Source organism: Saccopteryx bilineata, chromosome 5 (genome assembly GCF_036850765.1).
Source record: "Saccopteryx bilineata isolate mSacBil1 chromosome 5, mSacBil1_pri_phased_curated, whole genome shotgun sequence".
In the NCBI taxonomy this organism is placed as follows: domain Eukaryota; kingdom Metazoa; phylum Chordata; class Mammalia; order Chiroptera; family Emballonuridae; genus Saccopteryx; species Saccopteryx bilineata.
Genome location: NC_089494.1, coordinates 19,969,580 through 19,994,516, shown reverse-complemented (window position 1 = coordinate 19,994,516; position 24,937 = coordinate 19,969,580). Strand labels below are relative to the sequence as shown.

At 53.9% G+C, this 24,937-nt stretch overlaps 1 protein-coding gene across 2 annotated transcripts; it reads right to left on the bottom strand.

The window, feature by feature from the left end:
• Positions 1-1,819: 1,819 nt before the first annotated feature.
• Positions 1,820-23,051, bottom strand: IGFBP5 (insulin like growth factor binding protein 5). Of its 2 annotated transcripts, none has more exons than XM_066233450.1 (5): positions 22,891-23,051; positions 21,965-22,350; positions 8,798-9,027; positions 7,850-7,969; positions 1,820-6,550 (listed from the first exon to the last, which is right to left on the bottom strand). In XM_066233450.1, exons 2-5 carry the CDS (start codon positions 22,296-22,298, stop codon positions 6,419-6,421), a joined length of 816 nt encoding a protein of 271 aa, XP_066089547.1. In that variant the 5' UTR covers positions 22,299-22,350; positions 22,891-23,051; the 3' UTR covers positions 1,820-6,418. The 2 variants fall into 2 exon arrangements, with proteins under 2 accessions (XP_066089547.1, XP_066089548.1); XM_066233451.1 differs by having other exon boundaries at positions 21,965-22,321.
• Between the last annotated feature and the right edge of the window lie 1,886 nt (positions 23,052-24,937).

Genomic DNA, 24,937 nt, shown 5'->3' with positions numbered 1-24,937 from the left:
CAGAGGCTGTGACTGGAATGGGGAGCTGTCCCTGCACCCCATGCCTCTCCCTCTGACAGTGGCTGTGACTGGAATGGGGGAGCTGTCCCTGCACCCCATGCCTCTCCCTCTGACAGAGGCTGTGACTGGAATGGGGGAGTTGTCCCTGCACCCCATGTCTCTCACTCTAACAGAGGCTGTGACTGGAATGGGGGGCTGTCCCTGCACCCCATGCTTCTCCCTCTGACAGAGGCTGTGACTGGAATGGGGAGCTGTCCCTGCACCCCATGCCTCTCCCTCTAACAGTGGCTGTGACTGGAATGCGGGAGTGAGCTTTCAGATGTTCCCTGTAGAAACCTGGGGCCCCAATGCTGAGTGTGCCTTCAGCGGGTGGAGGGGAGAGCCAGTTGAGCTGAGGAGTATAACAGAGTGTTTCTAAAAGTGCGGCCACCATACCGCTGAGGGTGATGGTGGCAGACATGGGACTGCAGCCCAGGCCACTGTGTGGTCACTAAGGTGCTGTGTGGGTGGTCTAGGGTGAGGTGGGACAGAGTGGAGCAGCTGGGAGCCAGAATCCAGGGGTTCTCAGATGAGGGCGGTAAGGGGAGGGAGGACGCTCTGGAGAGTTAAGAGCATGGTGTGTGTGGGGGGTGGGGAGGGGGGGTGAGACGGGCCCTGACAAAGGAGTAGCAGTGGATGGAGGGTCCAGCTCACACCCCCTACAGGCAGAGCGTGGGCGACAGCAGGGTGAGCAGCTGCTGGTGGGAAGGCCAGGAGACAGGCCTAGGGCAGGTGGTGCCGTGTGGGTGACCCGGCCCAGCATGGCCTTCCTGCATGTTACTGGTCCTGTCCCACATACACCAACAGCCTTGCAAAGGAACGTGGGCAAGGCACCCAGTCTCTGTCTGTGCCTTTCAGCAGTTTTCACACCCTTCTCCTTTGCTTTGGTGGAAGACTGAACATTTGCAGAGTTGTGCATGCGTGGGGGTCTCCGGGAAGAGTTCCAGTGACCCAGCGACCCTTCGGAAGGGGTGTGCCTAATGACTGGCCATCCCCACGGCGCGTGACTGGCGTGGGCATTTCTAATCAGTTCCCTTGACACGTGAGTCGCACGGGGAAGGGCAATGGGTTCATTCAGGCTGGGCAGAGTGGGGATGCCACCAACGTTGTCTCCCAGCTGGGCCTACGGACCAAGAGGCCCTTGTAGGGTGCGGTCAAGGGGATGCCTGGACAGTGTGCTGCTGTGGGCCCCGCACTGGGAGAGGGGACACGGGGATTAGGAGAAACGCCCGAGGGAAGGAATCTAGGAGAAACTGCACCAGGGTAACTGAGGCAGAAAGGACACTGTAGGCACCATGCTCTTTAAGCCCCTGAAAGGTTGAAGGCAGAGTCACTAGCCATTTAGTAACTCCTTCTTCCCCAGGCAGAAATGGCAGTGGGCTGCGTAGGAGCAGGAGGGAGCATTTGCCTTGGCCAGAGGTTCCCAGGAGTAAGTGACTATAGAACATTCTAGAAATGCCGTCCTTCCAGTTCTCTCCAAAGAGAAGACACTCATCATTTGCTTAAGGAGAGGTTAAGGCCACTTTATTTAATAGCAGGAGCTGAGATTAATTGAGAAGGATATAATAGTGAAACAGTAGCTGGACATGCATCGACTGCTCGCTGTTCTGAGCGTGTGGTGGACATGAGCTCATGGAAACAGTTGAGAAGGGACGGAGAGGGGGCACCCGAGTCCTGGGTGGGAGGGCGGATCTTGGTGTGGGGGGGTCCCCTGGGTCCTGCCTCCGCCTGGTCCTTTGTCCTTCCCCCTGGAGTGTGGCTGGAGGAAGCTGACGCAGGCTAACTGAATGCATAACTTTATTAAATAAATGCTTTGTCATGACAAACGACAAAGATCAAGGAGTAACATAAATTATACGTTGAATAAATAGTATACAGCAATCTTCACCTTTTCAATGAAACGTGAGACCCTCTGTGTTTTCCGTTTTTATTTCCTTCGGTACAGAATGCTAAACAGGAGGGAGGCATGTTCCTCTGCATTCGGGTGACTTCCTTTTCCCACATTTTTTTTTTCACACTACAAACTGGTTTTGTTTGTTGGTTTGTTTATCCATCCTTTTCACCAATAAGAATTATGAGCATTTATTTTGTTTTTTTTTTTAAAAAAAGTCAAAAACGAAAAAAGAGAAAAAGAGCTATGGTATGTATGTATGTAAAACTATCAAGAACTACAGTAATACGTGCTGTGGTTATTGCTGTCTTAAAAAAAAAAAACGAAAAGCAAAAACAAAAAAATCAAACACACAAACCGGTAGGCAACTCGGAATCTGGAGGATCTTGTCTGACAACTGTCTATCCTTGTGGGCTACTGTGTGGCGGTGGACGGTGGGACTCGGGCTGGTGCCGGGGGCCAGAGGAAGGGGGAGACGCACGCAGGGTGGCCGGCCCTCCCCCCGCCCTTCCCCATCCAGGAAGAGTGTAAGAGAGGAAGCCAGAGTCCGTGGAGACGGCTACGCTCTATACTCCATGAGAAAAACCAAGAAAAAATGTTAAAAAAAAAAAGACACAAAAACCTAAGAGGAAAAAAATAAAAAGGTGGAGAAAAGTGCAAAATACGTCTTGCACTTTAGTGGTTTCAAAAAATAAAGACAGTACAATGCCCAGACTGCTGGCAGGTGAAACCCCGTTCCCTCGTCCCACGGCTTCTTAAAACTTAGCTTCCTTCCTCTTGGAAGTGAAAAATGTCCTCTCTGGTCTCAGAGAGCTGCTGCTTCTTCTCGTCTGAAGTTCCCGTTCTGAGCTGGAGCCCTCTGGGGGCGCTGAGCAGATGGAGAGGGAGCACGCTGCCCCTCCTTTGTGGGGGGGATGTGTGCGGTGGTTGCCATGGCAGCCCTGTGGCTGCTAGAGAGCTAGGTGGTGGAAGAAGTGAGGTTGAGAGCCACCTCCCCTAAATCCCAGAGGGGGTGGACCGTGAAGGGGTAACAGTGAAGACCACCGAGATGTGATGGGAAAATGGGCGAGGGGCGCGGAGGTGGGACCCACAGATGGGCGAGGGGCGCGGAGGTGGGGCCCACAGGGCCTCCTGGGACCTCTTTTCTCCCCCCATGGAGGCTGGATGTCTCCGGGCCGGCATGTGCAGGCCTGGCCGTCTGAGGGGCTGTCAGGTCTCTTCCTCCCCCCCCCATGCCATGCCCTGTCTGGCCAGGGTGGCTGGGGCGGAGCTGAGGGGAGGGGGCCCAGTCCTGGCTAGGCCCCCCTCTGTCACCGGGCGGCACTGGGCGACACCAGGTACAGCCTACACCGCTGGAGTGAGGCGTGAGTCAAAAAAGAGATGAGGAGAGACCTCCCGTTGGGGGTGGGGGCAACATTTAGACTTGAGGTCATAGAGAAACTGGCGCCGACGGCCCCCAGGTGAGAGGCCAGTGGCCAGCGGGCAGCCTGGAGTCGAGGGGAGGCGGCTCGGGCCTTCCCGGCGGTTGGCAGCCCCCCTGCCTTCCTCCCACCCTGCCCAGGGGACAGGCTCTGTGGTCCCCAGTGCCTCTCTCCCCATGGTCTCTCCGCTCTGGGCTCTGGCCAGACCGCCTTTGGAGAGGTTTACTTCTATCTATCACGGAGGCCCAGTGTCCTCCAGGGTGTGGCCAGCTGACCAGCCTCGCCGCCTGCAAACACTGGGACTCACAGGTGTGGGTTAGTTGTCTTCAACTTTAGGAACCTGGAGTCAAACCTGGCAACTGCCCCGCCTGGTGGCCAACAGCGAAGAGCCACGGATGTAAGGGGGAGAGGCCATTCAAAGTCCATCCACAGCGAGGAGGGGAGCCCTCTCAGGAACCAGGTCTGGGCCTGGGGAGGGGAGGATGCAGTTCCTGGCTCAGTCTTTTCTTAGGGGGAATGGTGTCCAGTCCACTGGGCAGATCCCAGTTCGCTGACTGCTCAAGGTCCAGAGGAAGGGCGGGCGGGAAGAAGAGGGAAGGGTGGGGAGTTCACGATACTGGCCTCCAGCATGGGAATGGGAGTGGGGGGTGGGGACAGTTGCTCAGCCAGAAGGGTGCGCTGACACAGCAGGTCAAGAGAGTCCTTGTGGCTGCCATTCCGGTCAGGCCCTCTGTCCTAGGAGGAGCGACCACCTCTCCATCCCCAGCCAATTGTCCTGTCCGGGGGAGTGAGAGACCCCTCCCCCCAAGTCCCACAGCTGCAAGTTTTTCACTAGCTGGGACAGATTTGCTCCTTTGCTGTCCCTCTTCACTGCCCCAAGTTTGGTGCTGGAGCGGTCTCCACGGTGTCGTGCCATCAGGAAGGAGTGGAGAGAGCTGAGCTCCGGGTGAGGAAGGACCTGCTTGCCAGTGTCTGAGCCCCCTGCCAGCCTCAGAGGACAGCCCCAAGGTCACTCACTGGTTGAGGCAGTCCGTGGAGAATGGGGGTTTCCTTGGTTCAGGATGTGGCTGTCAAGTAACAGCAGCCCCAAACATCCGTTCCTGTCCTGGCTGGGCCTTCCGTCCATCCTCCGCCCCAGGGAGGAAGCCTGAACTGGCCAGAGCCACAGAGACCCTCGGGCTCCATCCCTCCCTGCAGGGTGAAGGCGGGCATCTGAGCGCTAAGTCTCGTCCTTTCAAAACACGGCCAGTCCCTACTGTTCCTTTCTCTGGCCTGGCTGCCGAGTCTAGAACCCACCCAAGGTTACCCAGCGCCCTGGCTCTAAGACCCGAAGTTAGCCCATCTCTCTCTGACAACCTCTTTCCCCATTTCCTCTCTCCTTTCTCTTGAATCCCAGAGGCCTGTCTGTAGTGGGGAGCCAGGCAACTTCCTCTGGCTCTGTCCCCCTTTCTACTGCTTTGCTTCCAAACTAGAATGGGGCCGTCAGCCCCTCCGTTCCTCCAGCCCTCCGTCCCTCCATGCCATCTGTCTGGCCTGAGCGGTCACTTCTGCGGCTTCCCTGTACTGAAACCTGGTCACCCGCACCTCCCTCGTGACCATCTCTCACTTCTGTCTGGTCCTGTCCTGCCAGCCTGAAGGGCGAGAGAGGCTTTCCCAACGCCGCAGGCTCTGCCCAGATGCAGCGGGAAGGCTGGGCGGGACCTGTCGGGGCTCGCTCAGTATGGGGTCCGGAGACAGTTACTTGGGACATGCGGGGAGCACAGTGGGGGCTCACCAAGCGCTCAGCCACCTGGCTGGGTGGCATGTACGAACACCTGTGCCGGTGGGAAATCATGAAAAAAAAAATCCAACACTGTGTCCCACAAAGGGTTGAGTTTGCTGCTCATGGAAGGCAGGCAAAGTGGCTGTTTTCTGAGCTGAGTGGTGTTAGAAGAATATGCATTTGTTTTTTCTTGGTCTTCCCAGAATGAGGGAGCTCCTCACGCCCCCATAGAAATTACTTTGAAAAGTTAATGCAAACCTTCGAAAGAAAGGGAGGAAGGAAGGAAGAAAAAATAAAAGAAAGAAAGAAAATAGATCTATATGCCTATATACGACTACATGGAGCCTTGTAGATAAATACAGGCCCACACTTTTCCAGCCTAATCTCCCCCACAGAGGCTGCGCTAGCTGCGAATCAAATGCATGGAGGGGCCGAAACCACACGCTTAGGCGGGGTCTCAGTCACCTGGGAGGACTAAGTCTGTCCACTGGCGGGGTGTGTATGTGTATTCATTTCTAGAAGTTTGCACAGGAAAATATGTACACATACTCAATACTTAGGTATCTGCGTAGGGAAACCTATCTATCTAGTATCGCTCGGTTGGTTATTCACTTGTTTCATTTTGAGAGGAATGGAATGCATTTTGGTTTTTTCATAAACTTGGGGGGAGAGAACACTCCACTGGGGCGAGCAGAGGAGGGGGTCTGAGCCACCCGCCCGCACGGCTGGCCGGAGGAGGAGGCACACCCAGGGAGTCAGTGACTCCTTTTGCCTCTTCCCTTCTCCTCCTGTGACCAATCCACGTGCGTCCTCGACTGCCACATCCCGGGCCACGACTTCCAGCGCCCACACACACCTCTCCCCGCCTCGGGGCAGGGCTGCACGGGAAGGCGGGTCCAGCCACGGTGCCTGTGACCTGTCCTTGCTGCCCACGGTCTCCCTTCCTTTCCCTGACTCTGTCAGTCCTTCCCTCTCTGGTGCGCGCTGCCTTCCTCCCTTCTCTTCCTCCTGCTCTTCCTCTCTGCCCTTCCCTGTCCATTCAACTTGCCTCAAAAAGAAAAACCACCGACAAGGGGCGGGAGGTCTCCCTAGCTTCCTTTCCCATTTCCGTTGTTGCCGCTTTCAAAGTTGAGACCTGGCTAGAGATCCCGAGGTCCTCCGTTTCCTTAATTAGATAGATATAGGTATTTGCTTTCCCTTAAATGAGATGAAATGAGTGGCGTCCTGGGGTGGAGGGAGGCACTGGCTGGAGTTGGGGCTGGGGGGTGGGGTGGGGGGGAAGGGGAGGATGGGGGAGGGGACGCATCACTCAACGTTGCTGCTGTCGAAGGTGTGGCACTGGAAGTCGCCATCGACGTACTCCATGCTTGGCAGCTTCATCCCGTACTTGTCCACGCACCAGCAGATGCCACGTTTGCGGCCCCGGGAAGGCTTGCACTGCGGGTGGGCGGAGAGGCAGGTAATGAGGATGGCTGTGCCCTGAAGATGCTCCGCCTCTTGCTTGGCCCCGCCTCTGCCTGCTCCAAGACAGACTCTCACCTCCAGAGAGTTGAGGGGCCTGTACCAAACTCTTGGGGTTCTGGTGTCCCCACTGCACGAGGTGGCTGGTGAAAAATGATAATTTAGGCAGTCTGCCTTTGGCTACTTCCTATAATCTCTGTTTTATGTTACCGATCCAGGAGCCTCCAACTTGGTATTCTCTCTGGAGAGAGTACCACGAGCTCCATGATCTGATGATCTGATAATAGTAATAATAATAATAATAATAATAATAATAATACTAGGAGGCATCACTTCTGCAGCTTGGTGTCAGGTCCCCACACTGCTATTTAATACTTACTATATATACTGCTCACAAAAAATAAGGGCTATTTCCAAAATGAATATGAAATGATAAAGTATCTCCTAATTTTTGTGAGCAGTTAGGCGGTGTTCTAAGTGCTTCACAGAGATTAATCCATTATTCCTCACAATCGTGTGAAAATAGCCAGTGCAACTGTCCTCCATGTTACAGGAGAAACTGGAGGCAGAGACTGAACACCTGGGATAGGAGGACACAGCTCGTGAGCAGGAGAGCCGAGAATCAACTCAAGGCGGTCTGGCTCTTGACCCCTGACTTAGATGGGAGGGGGGGGGGCTTATGGAGCATCAGGGTCACGTGGGAAGATACTTGTTAGAAAAGCCAAATTCTCAGAGTCTACCCAGACCTATCCATCAGACACTCTGGGGGAGGGGGTGGGGACAACAGTTCGTGTTTTAACAAGCCTCTCAGGAGATTCTGATGCCGGGGGAAGGCTGAGAACCATTGCCTCAAGGTAATGCGGATCCAGTTTAATAAGCGAAGTACTATCGGTCGAGCAACAGCGAGGCTGCTCAGAGGCTGTGAGTGGGACACAAAATGATTTCAGGTAAGCACATGGTGCAGATATGTTTTCAAGTCCTATGAATATTTACGTGCGTGTGTCAGAAGATCATACACACACAATGTGTGATGTGACCCAGTGGTGCAGACTTGCTTCTTAAGATTCATGTAAATATGGCGAATCATTAAAACTTAGGTAGATTTTGTAGTATAGGAAGGAATGGGAAAAAAAAATCACAATTGCAGTACGGACATTTGAGGTTTGAAAACCACGATCGTTCATGACAGAAACTGTAGGCTTTAGAAGTAGAAGCCTTCTGGCAAGTGGCCTTTCGGGAGCCCTTTGAACTCGGAGGCACGGGTTGGGAGCATACCTGCTTTCGCTTGTAGAATCCTTTGCGGTCACAGTTGGGCAGGTACACAGCACGGGGCACCATGCGCGGGCTGGCTTTGAGCTCCTGCAGGGAAGCCTCCATGTGTCTGCGGCAGGGACCCTGTGCATGGACGGGAGCGATGAGAGTCATGGCAGGACCCATGTGGAAACCACCTACCTGTGCAGAACGCGGGGCCCAGAGTCTGGGGGCTAAAGGGTCTGTGGGGAGAGCTACCACCGTGTGTTCTGATTAGTCGCTACCAAAGACCCTTCCTCCCGCTCACCTGTTATGCACCCTGGGTGTATCTAGTTTGCAGAACCTGAATTTTGAGCAGGTACAGAGGCACACTGTCATATCTATTGTCCATGATACCCACCCTCCACTTTTCCATGCTGCTGAGTAGTTATGCCCAGAGGCGGTCATCTGTGGACGCTCTAGCAGGCATCCCCAAACTACGGCCCACGGGCCGCATGAGGCCCCCTGAGGCCATTTATCCGGCCCCCCGCTGCACTTCCGGAAGGGGCACCTCTTTCATTGGTGGTCAGTGAGAGGAGCACTGTATGTGGCGGCCCTCCAGTGGTCTGAGGGACAGTGAACTGGCCCTCTGTGTAAAAAGTTTGGCGACCCCTGCTAGGGCAATGTTCAGCATCTGCCTAGGTGAGGACACAGCTCCAGGTCACTCACACGCCTGCTGTTTGCTCGTGTCCTTGCGGTGGCTGGCACTTCCCTTAAGTACTGCCTCTGCTCCTGCTTACACAGACCAGCTCTGGGTCCTGACACATGTAAGCGCTAAAAACTCTCCATTGTAAGTGGCAGGTCCATCCCTAGGTCTAACCTAAGCACCTTCTGCTGCCACCACCAATGCTCATTTAAATGCAAGTCAGGGAGGGTGGGAGAGGCTGCGGGGCGTGGGTACAGAGGGGAGAGCAGGGAATCCTTGAGACTCACCTGCTCGGAATCCTGTCTGGTCTCAGGAGGAGAGGCAACTCGGGGGTGAGCGGTGTTCTCAGCGCCCCCCACAAACTTGGACTGGGTCAGCTTCTTTCTGCGGTCCTTCTTCACAGCCTCAGCCTTCAGCTCCGAGATGCGAGAGTGCTTGGGCCGGAAGACCTTGGGGGCGTAGGTCTCTTCTGCCATCTCAGCGGCGGTTGGGTCCTCGTGCTCCTGGGAGTCTCTCTCTGCGAGAAGAAGGAAGCAGAGGGTCAGCCTCTGTGGCGAAGACGCAGACGTGTGGAGGGAGCCCGGGGCTCCGAAGTCGGGGTGAAGAGACAGGGTCTCCGCCCTCCTAGAGCTTAAATAAGAACCAGGGCACAAGAATCAACACTCATGTAAGAGGAAAGAAACTGCTGGCAAGACTGGAGTCCCATAGAGCAAATCCAGGAAGACTTCACGGAGTGGAGGGTGTTGAAAGAGTCAAGCTGATGAGTGAGGGAAGTCTGACAGGAGGGAGAGGACATTCTGGAGACAGGGTGGGGGCGGAGGGAGGGAAGCAGCCCGTGGGAAGGCAGAGGCCTAGTTGAGGGCTTGCTTATTGGGGCTGGCTAGGCAGAGGGCGCAGAGGCAGGAGGTAAGAACACAACCTGGAGACCTTGGCTGTTGGGGGTGGAGGGAGAATAAGGAAGAGCCAGGGTGTGGACAAGAGAGACCAAGTTTAAACCCTTGTGAGGTCTGTGCTTGCACAGCTGCTGGAGTTGATGTATATCTGGATTTGGGGAACTGCGAGCAGGGGGGTCCTGGGGGTCTGGACTAGCGGGGGGGGGGGCTATCAAGAAGAACAGGAGGAGCCCTGGCCGGTTGGCTCAGCGGTAGAGCGTCGGCCTGGCGTGTGGGGGACCCGGGTTCGATTCTCGGCCAGGGCACATAGGAGAGGCGCCCATTTGCTTCTCCACCCTCACCCCTCCTTCCTCTCTGTCTCTCTCTTCCCCTCCCGCAGCCAAGGCTCCATTGGAGCAAAGATGGCCCGGGCACTGGGGATGGCTCCTTGGCCTCTGCCCCAGGCGCTAGAGTGGCTCTGGTCGCAACAGAGCGACGCCCCGGAGGGACAGAGCATCGCCCCCTGGTGGGCAGAGTGTCGCCCCTGGTGGGCGTGCCGGGTGGATCCCGGTTGGGCGCATGCAGGAGTCTGTCTGACTGTCTCTCCCTATTTCCAGCTTCAGAAAAATACAAAAAAAAAAAAAAAGAAGAACAGGAGGAGAGGATGAGGGAAGCCAGAGGTATGGGGCCTAGAGGGAACAGAGCCGCAGGTGGGGCAGACACGGACCCGGAGGCCTCGCTCCCGGCTCTGGCTCAGAGCTGGCCTCGCGCTCTGGGCCCTGGACAGGCTGGACCGTAACAGCTTCAGGCCAAGAGCGGCTGGCAGCGGCGGAGACTGGCGCAGTTATACACAGGGGTGACTTGACAACGGCCTATACTTAGCCGACTTCTGACCTTTAAAGGAGTAGGACTTTGTTCATTAATTTGTTGATCTGTTCATTTTATCTGCCCAGCCTTGTCCCAGTCCATGGATTTCCCTTTAATTCCTGTCTCATAGCCCCCCTCCTGGGGTCTCCTTTTCTCTCAGTTTTTGAGCTCCAGCAGCCTATGTGTGGGACCCAGGTCCAGGAGGGAGGGCCATTCTTCCCAGCGGGGCAGGGTGTGCAAGGCAGGGTGGGTGGGAGCCGGGAAGCCCTGTCGGCATTGCCCTCTTTTCTTCTCAAATTCTAAAAGGAGAGAGTAAGACTTGGAGGCGACTCCACATAACTGACAGGGGGTGCAGGAAAACCCTATTCTCCACCCACTTGGCTCTCACTGGGCTACCCAGGAGCAGGGCGCCACTGACAGTAAGTAGTAGGAGAAGAGGTGCGCAGGTGGGGGTGGGGTGCAGGGAGAGAGGAGCTGGGTAAGAAGACTGTGAGGTGTCCTCAGGGCAGGGGTGTGCTAGAGAAGGCATCTGGGGACCAGGCTGAGCTTGGGCAGGATGGCAGGTGGCAGGAAGCACCCAAGCCCCTGTTTGTCGGTTGGCTCATGATTTGTCACTCTTAATTGAACAGGTATCCATCCGGTCTTTAAGGCTCTGGCAGGGAAGTTCCCAGCCCTGAAGGAACCTCCCCAGGTCTGCAGGGCTCTGGATAGTGAGTTGATGTGGGTTATTTATCCACAGCAGAGGAAGGGATGTAGTCATTAGAGAGTAAGATGGGAGGAGGAGCCCTGGCCGGTTGGCTCAGCGGTAGAGCGTCGGCCTGGCGTGCGGAGGACCCGGGTTCGACTCCCGGCCAGGGCACACAGGAGAAGCGCCCATTTGCTTCTCCACCCCTCCGCCGCGCTTTCCTCTCTGTCTCTCTCTTCCCCTCCCGCAGCCAAGGCTCCATTGGAGCAAAGATGGCCCGGGCGCTGGAGATGGCTCTGTGGCCTCTGCCTCAGGCGCTAGAGTGGCTCTGGTCGCAACATGGCGACGCCTCTGCCCCCTGGTGGGCAGAGCCTCGCCCCTGGTGGGCGAGCCAGGTGGATCCCGGTCGGGCGCATGCGGGAGTCTGTCTGACTGTCTCTCCCTGTTTCCAGCTTCAGAAAGATGGGGGAAAAAAAAAAAAAAAACCAAGATGGGAGGAGGAGAGGGGCAGTCAGCAAATAGCAAAGCCGAGAGAGAGAGAGAGAGAGAGAGAGAGAGAGAGAGAGAGAAAGAGCAGGGTCTCCTAGAACCAAATTCAACACCAGGATTCCTGTCCCCCTGATTTGGGCCTTTCCACTCCGTCTTCCCACCCTGGCTCGCACTGTCCTGTGAACCTGTTGTGAGGACGGTTTATCGGCATGGGATGTGCCTGGTCGGTGGAATGCAGCCTTCCAGGAAGGAGCTATTAGAGTGATGCTTTGGGACAAACTTACTTTTCTTGGCTGTGGGATGCATGAGAATGAGGGTGGGATGCCAGGAGGGACATGGCTGGTTTGGGGGGGGGTTCTATACAAACTGAAAGGCTAGGGCTCTGTTATCTAATAACTCAGACCCACACCTGAGGCTCGGGTCTCGGGGAGAGGCGAGGAGCAGAGGAAAAGCTAACCGTGGCACGGACAGGTTGCTGTGGGCCAGCCTTAACCCTGAATCCCCCTTCCTGGGAGGAGGATGGGACTGTTAATGGTTCGATAAAGTTCGGGGTCAGATTGACTTTGACCTCTCTTAGTTTTTCTCTCTGAAAATGTTCAAGTATTGCTTTGGGCTAAGCAACGATGAGACCGGCAAACAAAATGTGGATTCCCATATCCTCTTTGAGGAACTCAAAACTCTTTTGCAAACCCTCTCTCCTTCCTTCCCTGGTCTCACCGGGGCGGGTTCCTGCGGGACCCCCTCCCCAGGTTAATGGCTCTCTGGCTGCTCTGAAGGGCAGGTGTAGTTTTGATGTGCCTCCCGGATTTTGGTGCCACGTAACCTCATGGGACCTATTACTTAGGCAGCGGTGGAGTCGAGTATCAAAGATACTAATCAGGGTCTTGTGGTCACCTGTAGGATCCAGAGAGACAGTGGAAAGTTGGAGCAGGGCCAGGGCAGAGCCATGGAGATTAAAGGGCTGGAACATGGACCCGGAGCTGGAAGGCCGGAGCCAGCAAGCCCTGCTCAGCTGCTTTGTGGCCAAGTTATAAATAGGCTTTCCCTTTGGGAAGGGTGTACATTTGAGATAAAACAAGAAGGTACGAGTGGACTGAGCTATTTCATCAAGAGAAAGTGGACCGAGGTTGTGGAATGGGTTTAAGTGAGATATAAGAGAGGACTTCCTGGTGAGGTGGCCCTGTACAGGAACAGCGATGGAAGGAACAGAATAGTGCCTTGGGCTCTGGAACCTGTTGGACAAACAGTTCAATACCTCCACATGGCCAGTAGATGGCGGAGGAGACCGATGACCACGCTCTGTGTCCCTGTTGTGTATTGCCAGGGACTGTCGATAATTTTAAAATCTGGAATTTGTGTGTGCCTGTTTCTCTGACAACCACCCAGATCCTCTCCTTATCTCTGTGGGTCTGCAACATGAATGTAAAGAGTCAGGGAGACGGAGAAGCAAGGCCTGGAAAGGCCGCAGGTGAGGGGAGGGTGGAGGGTGGAGAAGGCAGGCGTGGGAACCGGAGGCAAGAGGCGGGGGCGAGATTCTATCTGTGTGTAACCCCCGGCTTTCTTTCATCTGCAATTGAAAAAGTGACCAGGGAACGGAGCAAAACATATCAGGAACGTCCCCTCCCATCTCTAGATGTCATTTTGAAAGGGTTCTGCGGAAGATGGGAAATGTGGAGTGCTGAGTATGGTTTCCTTCTTCAATTCCACGATCTTGCCCGAAGCCTGACAAAGCGAGAGCTGTCTAATCAGTAGTCACCTTTGGGTGGGCTGTGATTCCGCTCTGGCTTCTACCCTCAGTCCTGCCAACCAGCTCCCGATGGCCCAGCCCCTGCTGTGTTCCCAGGCTATCTCAGGCCCTCCTTGGTTCACAAGGCGCCGCCCATTCACACCAGCGCAGTAGCACTCACTGAGGCACAGACGGACTCACCAACGTGAACCTCTGCTTGAGGACTACGCATTCTCACGTCCCAGCAAACACAGAGGGTGTCTGGGTGCAGGCCTGGCCGCGTGGGCCGAGAGGAAGGCACCCTAGAGTGGGCAGGTCCAGGCACAGTACAGGGGCACAACGCCCTCCACCCGGCTCAACACTGTCTCCAACGTGTCCCTCTTGCTGTCGCTATTTTCTAGGGGCAGGATGCTTTAGCAACATTCACAGGCATGTGCTCTTAAAAACCATTTTGACCCCACCCTGCTCCCCAGTTAGAGAGATGGAAGGGTCCAGCCGGGGACCTGCTACACCCTGCCATCTGACCTCCCACCCTGGGCTCTCAGTCCCGCCCACCCTGGGGCTCTCAGTCCCTCCCACCCTGGGGCTCTCAGTCCCTACCATCCTGGGGCTCTCAGTCTCGCCCACCCTGGGGCTCGCAGTCCCTCCCACCCTGGGGCTCTCAGTCCCTACCACCCTGGGGCTCGCAATCCCTACCACCCTGGGCTCTCAGTCCCTTCCACCCTGCCATCGGACCTCCCACCCTGGGGCTCTCAGTCCCGCCCTGGCATCATTAGCAGCCCACTCCCAGCTGGTGGCACTTCCCATCCTTTCTTTATCCCTCATAATCAAACTTCAAATAAAACCGGGTGGCCCAGATCCTGCGCTTCACTTATGGGAACGGGAGAAACTGAGGCGTACTTGGAATTCCCAGCGCAGGAGGAGCGCCGAGCTCGGCCAGGCCGCCTGGACCCGGAGGGAGAAGGTCTATTTCCACAGCCAGAGGACAAGATGGGTTCACCCAGAAGCTCTCTCCAAGGACTGAAAAAGGTTTCCACTGGCTCTCATTCTACGGCCTTCTGTGGAACCGAAACAATCTTCTTAAGGGCAGAGACTTGTCATTTATCTTTGTCTCTCCGGCATATGGCACTCAATAAATAATCTTTAAATGGAGAGATGCCTGTATCTAAAGGAAGAGACAAAGTGACGTGGGTCTGGAGGCTTTTCTGCCTAGAAGCTGGGCTACGTTAGAATGCAGAGGGTGCCCGAGGGGTCCTCCCACTGGTGTCACTGTCTTTACGCGTAATAACTGCCACAGAGGGAGCAAGGAGGCCGAGGAATGAGCCTCACAGGACAAGGACAGAAGCAGTGGTCTTTGGGTTTGCTGGGCTCCTCTTTGGTCAGAGGCTTCACTGTCCAATACAGTAGACAATACTAGCCATATGTGGCCATTTAGATGAATAAATATTAATTCAACTCTTTAGTTGTTGTAACCACATTTCAAGTACTCAACAGCCGCGTCTATCATTGCAGGAAATTCTACTGGACAGCTTGTTGAAAGGCACTCGCCCCCGCCGGGGGATGGCTAGGTGCTCCGTGTCCCCTTCCCGCCTTGCCCTAGCCCACCTGCAGCCTCCTGCTCTCTGCTGCAACACGAGGCTTCCAGGGAAATGATGGGTCGGCTGCCTGCTGTTTAAGAAACCATAAGGCATGTCTGTGTCTCCTGAAGTCTGACTGTTTCCCGGCTGCAGATGGCAAATGGCTCAATTAGACCGCATGTGCATGCCTTTGCATAGAGAGAAAGGGACAGGGGTGGCGGGGGGGGGGGGCTGTGGGACCTTCCAGGGGAGCGGCAGCCTCCCTTCCCCCGCCCATCCCACCCTTCACCAGCCTCTCTTGGAAGACACTGCTTTCTTTTCCTCTGTGGTCAGTTACACATGTGCATGTTCTGGGCTCTTTTTCACCTGCATTATGGGCTGAGAGGGAAAAAAAGCAGTGACTTTCCAGGAGGAAAACAAACCCAAACAAACAACGGTCACCCTCAGTCGCAAGAAGACACAGAAGGGGGAGTCCTGCTGACTCGGGGTGAGTGGCGGCGGCAGCAGCAGGTTTGGCTGGTGACCGGACGGTGAGGGCAAGAAGCTGCCTCTGCTGAGCCCCTTCCCAGCCACCACCCCACTTCAGGCCAGGGGGACTAATGTGGTCAGGTGCCCTAGACACGCAGCAAAGCTGGCCAATGTGGGTATGTCTCAGCTCTGCCCTGAGCAGAGGAAAGAGAGACATCACATAGCAGAGTGGATAGACATTCAGAACCAAGAGCTAGCCTACCCACCCTTACCCTTCACCATCCTTCTGGGGAGGAAGAGGAGGCTGCTAAGGATGGTTCAATAAACCCCGATGCAGATTCACTTTGACCACCATTAGTGTCTTCCTCCCCTCTCCGTGCCTTGGCTTTCTCATCCGAGTCACCGGGAGGATGACCACAGCCTCTTCTGCAGTGTTCTAATGAGGATTTAGTGAGTTGACATGTGCTAATTACCTCTCAGCACAGGTCTCTGAGGCCTCTCACCTCTCTAGTTTTAATCAACAACTAAAAATTTGGTTGCTTGGCACCTGGCTGTACTTGTACATCACAAGATCTAAGGCTCCCAGATGCAGAAAGTTCTGCTGGAAAGTGATGGCTCTAGCCTCATCTTTGGGGAGTCTGACTGCCAAGCCCAGGCGAGAGGGACTTGGCACTAGCACTTCCGGAGGCCACCAGTTCCCACAGAGAGAACCAGCCTTGGGAGTCTGTCCCGCTGCCTAGTCTCATCCTTCATGCTGCACTGAGGCACCGGTCTCCATCCCTACAGATGGAGAAAGAAAGGGTGTCCAGCCACCCTCCACAGGGTAGATGTGGCCGATGTCAAGTTGGTGACACTCCCCTAGAATGATAGGCGGGGCTCCACTCACACATCCCTCACTGTCCAGGACCCAGAGGTAAAGAAAGGATCCTCCTCATTCCTCCCACCCCTCCCTGGGGCCAAGCCAGGATTCACGGCCATGACTCTGGTACACAATTCTTGACCCCTGAGAGGCAGCTGGTGGTAAATTGACACACAAGAATTATACAGTGATGCACAGCTCCTAGGATGAATGTCCCCAGCCAGTTTTCTCTAGAGGTGGGGAAGGTGGAGCATGCGCAGTAGGAATGTCTATCTTTGTTCTTAAGCATCCCAAACCAGAAGGTCAAGGGGCTAGGTAAGGAGCAGCCTCTGAATAGAAGAATGGGAGATGATGAGGGAGAGGAAGCTCTGGTCCATTTCTCAACGACCTGGAAACACTCCCAATCATGACTCATCACAGCCCATTCAGAACATTACAATTAGGCAGCCACATTCCCTGCATGAACTGCATGACCAGAAGGGGGCAGCAAGGAGCAAGTGGTTTGACCTCGCCCTGTTTTCCCTGAGAAGAGTGGCTCTGGTATGAGTCAGACAAAGGAATGAATCTTCTCTGGTCCAGCAATCAAAGCTCAAATTCTTTTCCTTTTTGATTCTTTGTGGGCAGGAGTTGAGAGCGAAGACAGTAGTTCCCTCTCAGGTGCGGGAGGGGCTTGCTGGTGGCCACTAGCTACCTGTGGCTCTTGACACTTGAAATGTGGTAGTGGGTCTGGATTTGAAAATTTATGTCATTTAAATTAATTTAATTTAAAAACCAATAGTTGATTTGGTTATTGGGCAATTTTTAAGTATGTTAGAACAGCTTGGGCAGCCAGGGTCAGCCTGCCTTCCCACAGGAGGAGAGCTCGTTGTCATTCAGGAAATGAGGACTGACCTGAAGTCCCCTTCCTCTCTCTTTGTCCCCTATCCCTCACCAACCACTAGCCTAAGCCAGCTTAGTTTGCAAAGGACCAGAGTATGATGGAAAGTAACAGGGGTGCTGCATTCTCCACATTGGGGCTACTGTACTTCTTCCCCAAAAATAGAGCCCCCACAAGTTCTGACCTCTTATTTTTTCTTCACAACCTTCACTATGGGATGATGGCATAGGGCAGCGGTTCTCAACCTGTGGGTCGCGACCCCAGCGGGGTTGCCTAAAGCCATCGGAAAATACATAATGCATATCAGGTATTTACATTCTGAATCATAACTGTAGCAAAAATTACAGTTATGAAGTAGCCACCAAAATTATTTTTTGGTTTGGGGTATTGCGGGGTCATGGCATTAGAAAGGTTGAGGACCACTGGCATAGGGTGATCTTTGCCAAAGGCTTCGTTGCAGGTTAGACTGGGTACAGGCAGGCGCCCTGGTGACTAGTAAAGAAAGCCAGGAATAGCAGAGTGGAGCTTTAAAATCAACAGGGAAAAAACTAGAGTTCTAGTCCCGACTCTGCCACTAACCCTGAGTCTAATTCTGGGCAGCTGACTCACTGGTCTGCGCGTCTGCATCCCTATCTGTAAAATGAGGGCCTTGACTTCAAGGATAGTGTGGGTTCCTTCCAGCTTTAACATTCTTTGGCCAATACCCAGATGATTCCTGGAGAGATGTTAGAACCGTGCTAAGCCAAGTGGCTAGGCAGGAAAGAACACTTTGCCCCTAACAGAGATTTCCAGTCACTCCTTGAGTGACTAGAATCTAGTGTGTATATGTAAAAGGACATCATAACAGAAATCAGGGAAAGGAACAGAACAGGGGAAAACATGAGGGATTCTCTGGATACAAGGGAAAGGGGAGTGGAAGCGTAGAACTTGCTTCCTTGCTTATTTTTGCAAGTATTGAATAAATCATTGTTTTTGGAAAACATCCAAATGGCAATTTAAGGATAGTCTCTAGGGATTGCAACTTTTGGACCAACTGAAATAAAAATGCAAAACAAAAACTTGAACATAACCCCTCCAAATCACCTCCTGTCTCTCACCACAACCATTCTTCTTCTCAGTCGGTTCTTCCCTTTATGGTCTTCCAGTTCCTGGATGCAGTGGGCCTGGAGCCTGGTGAAACCTTCTTCCACGTTTTATTTTCCACATGTTAAATAACTCAGAGTGTCAAAGCCATTGCTCAGGTACCAAGTAAAATCTTTAAAACTCACCTTTTCTTCCTGCTAGCTCCCCCTTCTCCCATTAAGGGGACTAGGGTTTCTTTTGGGATTCCGGCTCTCATGCCCTTTGTTGTAACCCTCACGGTGACCTCTGGCTCCTGGGGTCAGCTCTGACCTCCCTCTACATCTGCAAGCCCACCTGCCTGCTCAAATCCAGCCCATACCCAGGGACTAACTCACAGCTGCTCTGACTTAAAAGTCAAGCCCTCAGGGGATGCCTTGGCTGGTGGGGGATGGAGAAAAGGAGAGGGTAGTGGGAGGGAGGGATAAAGAGAGAGGGAAAATTGAAATGGAAAGAAAATGTGGCCAGCTGTGCTTGCTCTTCTAGCCTGAGCTGACACAGCAGAAAGCGGTGGGGTGTGGGGAGGTAAGAAAAGTCAAGTTAAAAGCAGCATCTCTTGTCTTCCCGACTCAGTTTTGGTTGGCTCAGGGCAAAGCCAGCCTCTCAAAGACTTATTTCAAAGGGAGGGGGGCGCGGGTGGGAAAGGAAGCTGCCTCCTTCAGTTTTCCATGATCTTGTTTAACCCAGACACAAATTTGGCCAATAAACCTAACTCTGGAACTTGACTTCAACATGGCACTTGGAGCGGGTTTGGAGTGCAACCCAGGGTGATGGAGGCCAACCCCTAAAAGAAGCAAAGGCTGAATTCAGTTTTACTGAGGTATTTTTTTTCTTTCCCAGAAGCATATTTTCTGTTTCTCTTATTTCTCAATGAGGCTACTGAAACCCAGAACCCACTTCTCCCCACACCCCCAGTTTAATGTCTCCCAGGCACAGGAGAGCTCTCCCAGGCCAGGGCATAGATGTGTGCCGCCCTCCCGTCTACAAAGCCACAGGATCCTTTTTGCAAACAATGCCCAGAGCAAAGCCCGGCACTTTCACGACTCGATCCAGCTCACCGATATTTATTGAGCTTGGCCCAATAAATAACTCTTCTCCCGCTTCCTTCCACTCACACACACACTGCCCGCTGTTTCTATATCTATCTTTGCCCCTGAAGTGGCCAGAATAAAATGCAGGGCCCTGCGCGCTCCCAGCTTCAAGCTCTCGGGCCGACTCCCTCTCCCGTTGCGCAGCAACACGCGCAGCAAAACACCAGTCTCCGCCCTCCGCCCTCCGCCCTTCCTCCCAGAAGCTTGGCTGCCTGCCACCTCGCTCTCCTTAGCTCCCCATTACTAACTCAAAAATGCATTTTTTTGGGGGGGGGGGGAGGAGGTTTGAAAAATTATATAGCTCTATCTCTATATGTGCATATATGTTTTTGGTGTGTGTGTGATCTATATATACCTCTATCCGTGTTTATATGGAAACCGCGAAGGGAGAGGGGCGCACGCAAGTTCGCACCGCTGATTTTGGTGTGTGGGGGAGGAAGTGGTGGTCGGGTGTGTTGGAGAACAGGAATTTTGGCCAAAGGAGCTGACACTCTTCTCCATCACTCTGTTCATTTTCCACTCCTTAAGATGTGCCTCTGCGCCATCTCCAACATTTTGGGGACCCACCCAGAGGTTTTCGAGCTGAAGAGCTATAGCTTGGAGCGCCCACTCCTATGCCATCCGTCCTGGAGGACGGCGTCAGCCTCGGCCATGGCAGAGGGCAGCATCCAGCGACCTCGGTCGGCCAGGCACCTGTCTAAGGCGAGTGGAGTAGGTGAGAAGGGCTGAGGCGGAGGGGCTATGTATTGGTACAGAGGTACCTAGAAGGGGGCTGCAGAAAAACCTAAAGGGCATCTTGTTTGGGACGGAAGCTGGAGTGTGTGTGTGTTGAACTGGAAAGTTGGGTGCGCCTATTTGCTCTCCCAGCAATTGCACGCGCACACACACTGCACCTACCACATCACACCAACCACACTGTCGGGCAGATAAAAGGGGGGCTAGAATGTGGCTGAGGGGATAACCTGGCATACTTCCGATGGGACCGGATTGTTAACCAGAGCGCTGGCTCCCAAGCCAGGAAATCGATTCATACCTCTTACCCGCTTCCCCCCCCCCGCCCCCCCGCGCTTTTTCCAAACCCACACTCCCCACATGCCACATGAAGGCGGGTGGGACCGCTTTAAAAAGTGGTTCTTAATAAAAATAACTCCACAAACTAGCCTCTGGGGCCCCCGGGGCCTGCACGTTGCCCTCCGTCTCTTTTTTGCAGGCCCCACTCCGGAATGAGACTACCTCTTTTAAAGCTGGAAGGGCGGCCCCCAAACTCGGCAAAAACTGCAGAGTTTTGGGAGATCTAGCCAGAACCTAGGAAAACTCTCCTGCCTCTTCTCAAGTTCGCCGACGCTCTTCTTTCCTACACAATGCTGTCTGTAGTTTGCGGATTAAGAAAATTCATGTTTGGGTGCTCATAGTGAAATGGGATGAGAGAGGAGGACATTGTCTCAGGGTGAAACTACATAGAATAAACATTATTTAGCCAAGTCCTAACCCGTTTTGGAGAGTCTCAGAAAGCAGATTTTTGTGCATAGTTAACTGAACTATTTTTAAAAAATTTAATATCAGGTAACTCTTTCCAAAAAAAGCCCCCAATCTAAAAAGGGCAGAACTGTTCTACCTAACAAGTAGCTCAGTCACCTTTTAAACCCTAGACTTCTGGCGAGGAGAGTTTGGGGGCAGGGCAACCCGGGGGCGGGGTTACTTGAAGGCCTCCGCCTCCAAGTAACCCCGCCCTCCAAGAAACAGGGCGTGGCATCTCCAGTCTCCGCCCCCTATATTTTACTTTGTGTCTCCAGGGTCCCTCTTACATTTACACCACAACCACTTGCGATCAGGTTTGAGAGATGGGGGCGGAGGGATTACTACCGACGGAGAAGTTGTTGAGGTGTGAATTTCACATCCCCTCTTGCCTCCTGACCCTATATATTTATTCACCTTCCGTCCTAGATAAAATCTGAATTGGGACGAGGGAAAAGTAATTAGATTCAAGGACGAACGTCCAGCACAGGAACGCCAAACCTTTCCTTCCTACCCTTCCCCACCACTCCCCACGTCGCTGCCCCCCCACACCCCCTCTACCCCACTGACCTCCCGCCTCCGCCGTGCGTGTCTAAAGTAATCTTTCCCTTCCTGGGAGGAAAAAAGACATTTTACGTTTTAATCTGTTTTACCATCAATCACAATCATATCAAGGCAAAAATAATGGGTGTGCATGTGGGAGGGGCACCAAAGCCCCCATCCAAAAGGCATTAGCTCCCAAGGGTGCGTGTGCGCGCTCGCGCGCGCGCGCGTGTGTGTCGGATGGAAACGTCAGAAGGGATTGGTAAGGGGCAAGGGCTGGAAGGGACAAAGGTGGATAAGCACAGAACGTCTCTCTTTCCAGGTCTCCAATTAAAGCAATATTTTAACAGAGATTTTTTTTTTCAAGTTCATGAAAAAATAAAATGCGTTGGGAGGTGGTGGAGGAGGGAGTTGCTCATGAAACATGCACCCTTTCCGACTGGAGTTTGAGTACCTGGGGGTTTGGACCTTGAGACTGAATAGAGCTCAGAGTCAGTATTCAGACGAGGGGGGAGGGGTAGCGTGGAGCAGCGGGGGGCAGGGGGGAAGAGCAGAACAGAAGACGGCAAGAGGCTCGGATAGACAGCCGCCCAAGGTAGCTGGATCGGCCAGGGCTCCAATTCCCAGGTGTAAAGGCACTCCCCGCCCTCCTCCCGGGCTGCGCCCCAGCTCTAAGCCTCTTTCTGGGGAAAGCGCGCGTGGCCCGCCCGTCCCCTGTTCCCCGCTCGTGTGCCGTGTAACTGACTGGCACACTGGGCACGCTCACCGATCTTGACTTGCTCGCGGTAGGTCTTTTCGTTCAGGCAAACCCCGCGGCCGTGCAGCAGGGCATGCAGCGGTTTCTCCTCGTCCTGCCGGGGGAGGCAGCGCAGCCCCTGGGCGCAGCGCTCAGTGTAGACGCCGCACGACTGCCCCTCGGCCAGGGCGCAAGTCATGCAGCAGCCGCAGCCCGGCTCCTTAACTAGCTCGCAGCCCAGGGGGCTTGGGGGACACATGGAGAGGGCTTTCTCGTCGCAGGGCTCGCAGTGCACGAAGGAGCCCAGGGTCTGGGCGGGCCCGGCACAAGCGGCCAGCAGCAGGAGGGCCACGGTGAGCACCATCTTCTCCGAGTCTCTCCCGTTACCTTGGGGCGGGGCAGGAGAGCGAGAGCGCCTGGAGAAGGGGGCCGGGAGGACGCCGGGGAAATTAAAAAAAAATTCTGGCAGGTAGAGCAGATGCCCTCCCCCAGACAATTGCAAAATGTGGGGAGAGTTGGAGGGCTGGGGCGCCTGCAAGCGAGTCCCAGTTACAAGGATTAAAGACTTGCAACAGGTTGGGGTAAAAGAGCAGCGCCAGGTGCACAGGCGTGGGGACGGCCGAGCAAGCCTCCGAGCCCAACCCGGTCAGAACTGCAGGGGGGAAAGCCAAAAATGGTTCACTCCAAAGCAACCGCCGGAATAAAGAGCTCGGAGGCTGTGGAGAAGACGGGGCGGGGGGAGAAAAATGGGTTTGTCTTCAGAAATTTTGTTTCAAATCTAAAGTACACCCTGCTCCTTTCTCACCCTCAGCTGCGAGCGGCGCGCGGCCGCCGCGGGACAGGTAGAAGGAGGCGGCTGCAGCCGCAGGGTGGGGGAAAGGTTGAAATCAAGAGAGGAAAAAAAAAAAAAAAATAACCAACCCAACTCCCAAACCCTAACACTTCTTTTCTCTCACTTTGCCACCACCTCTTCGGAATTCGCAGGTTCTGCGTGAAGCCCGGAGAAGGGTGCAAACGGAGAAGAAGGTAATTAGAAGGAGCAAAAAAGAGGAAAAACCCCACACCGCTTCCCGGCTCTTCCTAGCTCTTTTCCCCCCGCAGAAGTTTCCAAAGAGACTACCGGCTCCAGGCGAGCAGGCGCTTTTAAATAGACGGCCCTGGCTGCCAGCCAGTTTGTAGCTGCAATTTGAGCTCCCCAACACCCAACCCAGGCAGGGATGCCAAGGAGCTTTGCAGTGCGAACTCACACGGGGTGGGGGTGGGGAGAGGCCTTCGAGACACACGGGGGCTCCCCTGCGCTCCGCGAACAGCGCCCTCCTCCCCCCGGAATGTAAGAGCGGGGCACGGCGGACAGGGCTGGGGTTGTGCGAGGGAGGAGGAGGTGAGGTGTGTGAGGCTGAGAGCGTCCCTCGGTGCACGGTGGACACAATGAGGGATAACTCAGTCTCGCCCAGGCCCAGGCTGAAGGGGGAAGCATTTTCTGATTAGCCAGCTGGATATATACAGTGCCCAAGAAATTCTTCCCAACCTTTGAGGAATGGCTGTCTGCTAGTGTCTAAGTTACCATGTAAGGGGTGTGTGTGTGTGTGTGTGTGTGTGTGTTGTGTGCTGTGGTGTGTTGGGGGAGGGTTGTTAGTGTAGGATGGCCAGCCATGGGTGGTGAGCAGAATTAAAAAGAGAGAAAAAGAAGAAAAACTGGATTCCCCCCTAAAAGCCTGGAGAAGGGGGTGCAATCAAGAGTTACTCTTGCCGGTGGAGTGACTTCGGGCACGTGGTCAAGCAAGGCGTAGGCACTGTCCTTTGGCTACATTGTTGGCCCAGGGAAGTTTTGTGTGTATGTCTGTGTTGTGTGTACTTGCAGGAAGGGATGTTCAGGCCATGGTGGTGTAGGGAGCAACGCGTTACAGAGCCGGCACTGGGAGGAAACACTCGGTCTGAAATCCTGCCTAGTGAGATTTATCCTGGGGAGGAATTTTCAAATGTGATGAAGGCAGATTGGAGTAATACCCTTCACGTTCTTTTTAAGGGACATTTTTGTTGGTCAGGGCCACATCTTTGAAGGGACTGGGTGGCAGTCTAGAAAGACACCCTGTTGTAAGGTTAGTTGGCACACACAGGCATGTCCCAAGAATATGAGCTGACAGGCTACAGGACTTGCCCTGAACAGATTCCGACGAGGAACATTATTATCCCATTTGAACCTTAGATAATCTGTTCAGACAGTGTGGGCTCCTCTCCTTAGCAAAATAATAATAATTTAAAAAAAGCTAAAGTCTTAAGATAAGGAACGTGGCGATTTTAGTTTTTTTTTTTCTGAAATTGACGCGGACAGGTTGTGGCCCTCACAGCCAGGTCAAAGCGAAATGACCAGTCTTTGCTGCTCCATTTGGGAGAAGCTCGGTGGGAGTGTTACCTCTTACCTTTCCTTCCATCCCTTTGGAAGTGCTCTAACTTTCCCTGGAGAACCGGCTGCATTTCATGAAGTTTGCCACTAGACTGCACCCTTATCTATGATAAGAATTCTTTCTGCAGGACTGCGTTTAAGAAAATATTTCTCTTACTGGTTTGGTTCAGGAGCAAGTCTTTCTGTGCTGTTAACACTCCCAGATTCTGATCTCTTTTCTCACTTATCTACTTGCCGAAAGGCACATCTTAAAAAATGAGGTTAAAGTTTAAAGTCCTGCTTTCACTTGTATTGCCAAAGGGGTTTTAGATGTTGGCTGGGAGAGGGAGGAGGAGCTGTGTGTAATGATTAAAAAAAAAAAGCAGCAAGGCTCCTGTCATTTCTTTTCTCCTTTGTCTGGGGGTGAGGGGGGCTTGGTAAGTTAGGGGGAAGTTAATATTACAAAGTTTGGTGGAAATACTTGGGGAGTGAAGAAGGCCGTGTGTTCTTTTTCTTCTGCATCAAGTTTGGACTAGAAGAGCGGCCGAACAGTGTGCCGTGTGTGTTCCGGCCCCTGCTCCTATTTCTGCACCGGCTCCGCAGCAGAGCCGTCCCAGGCT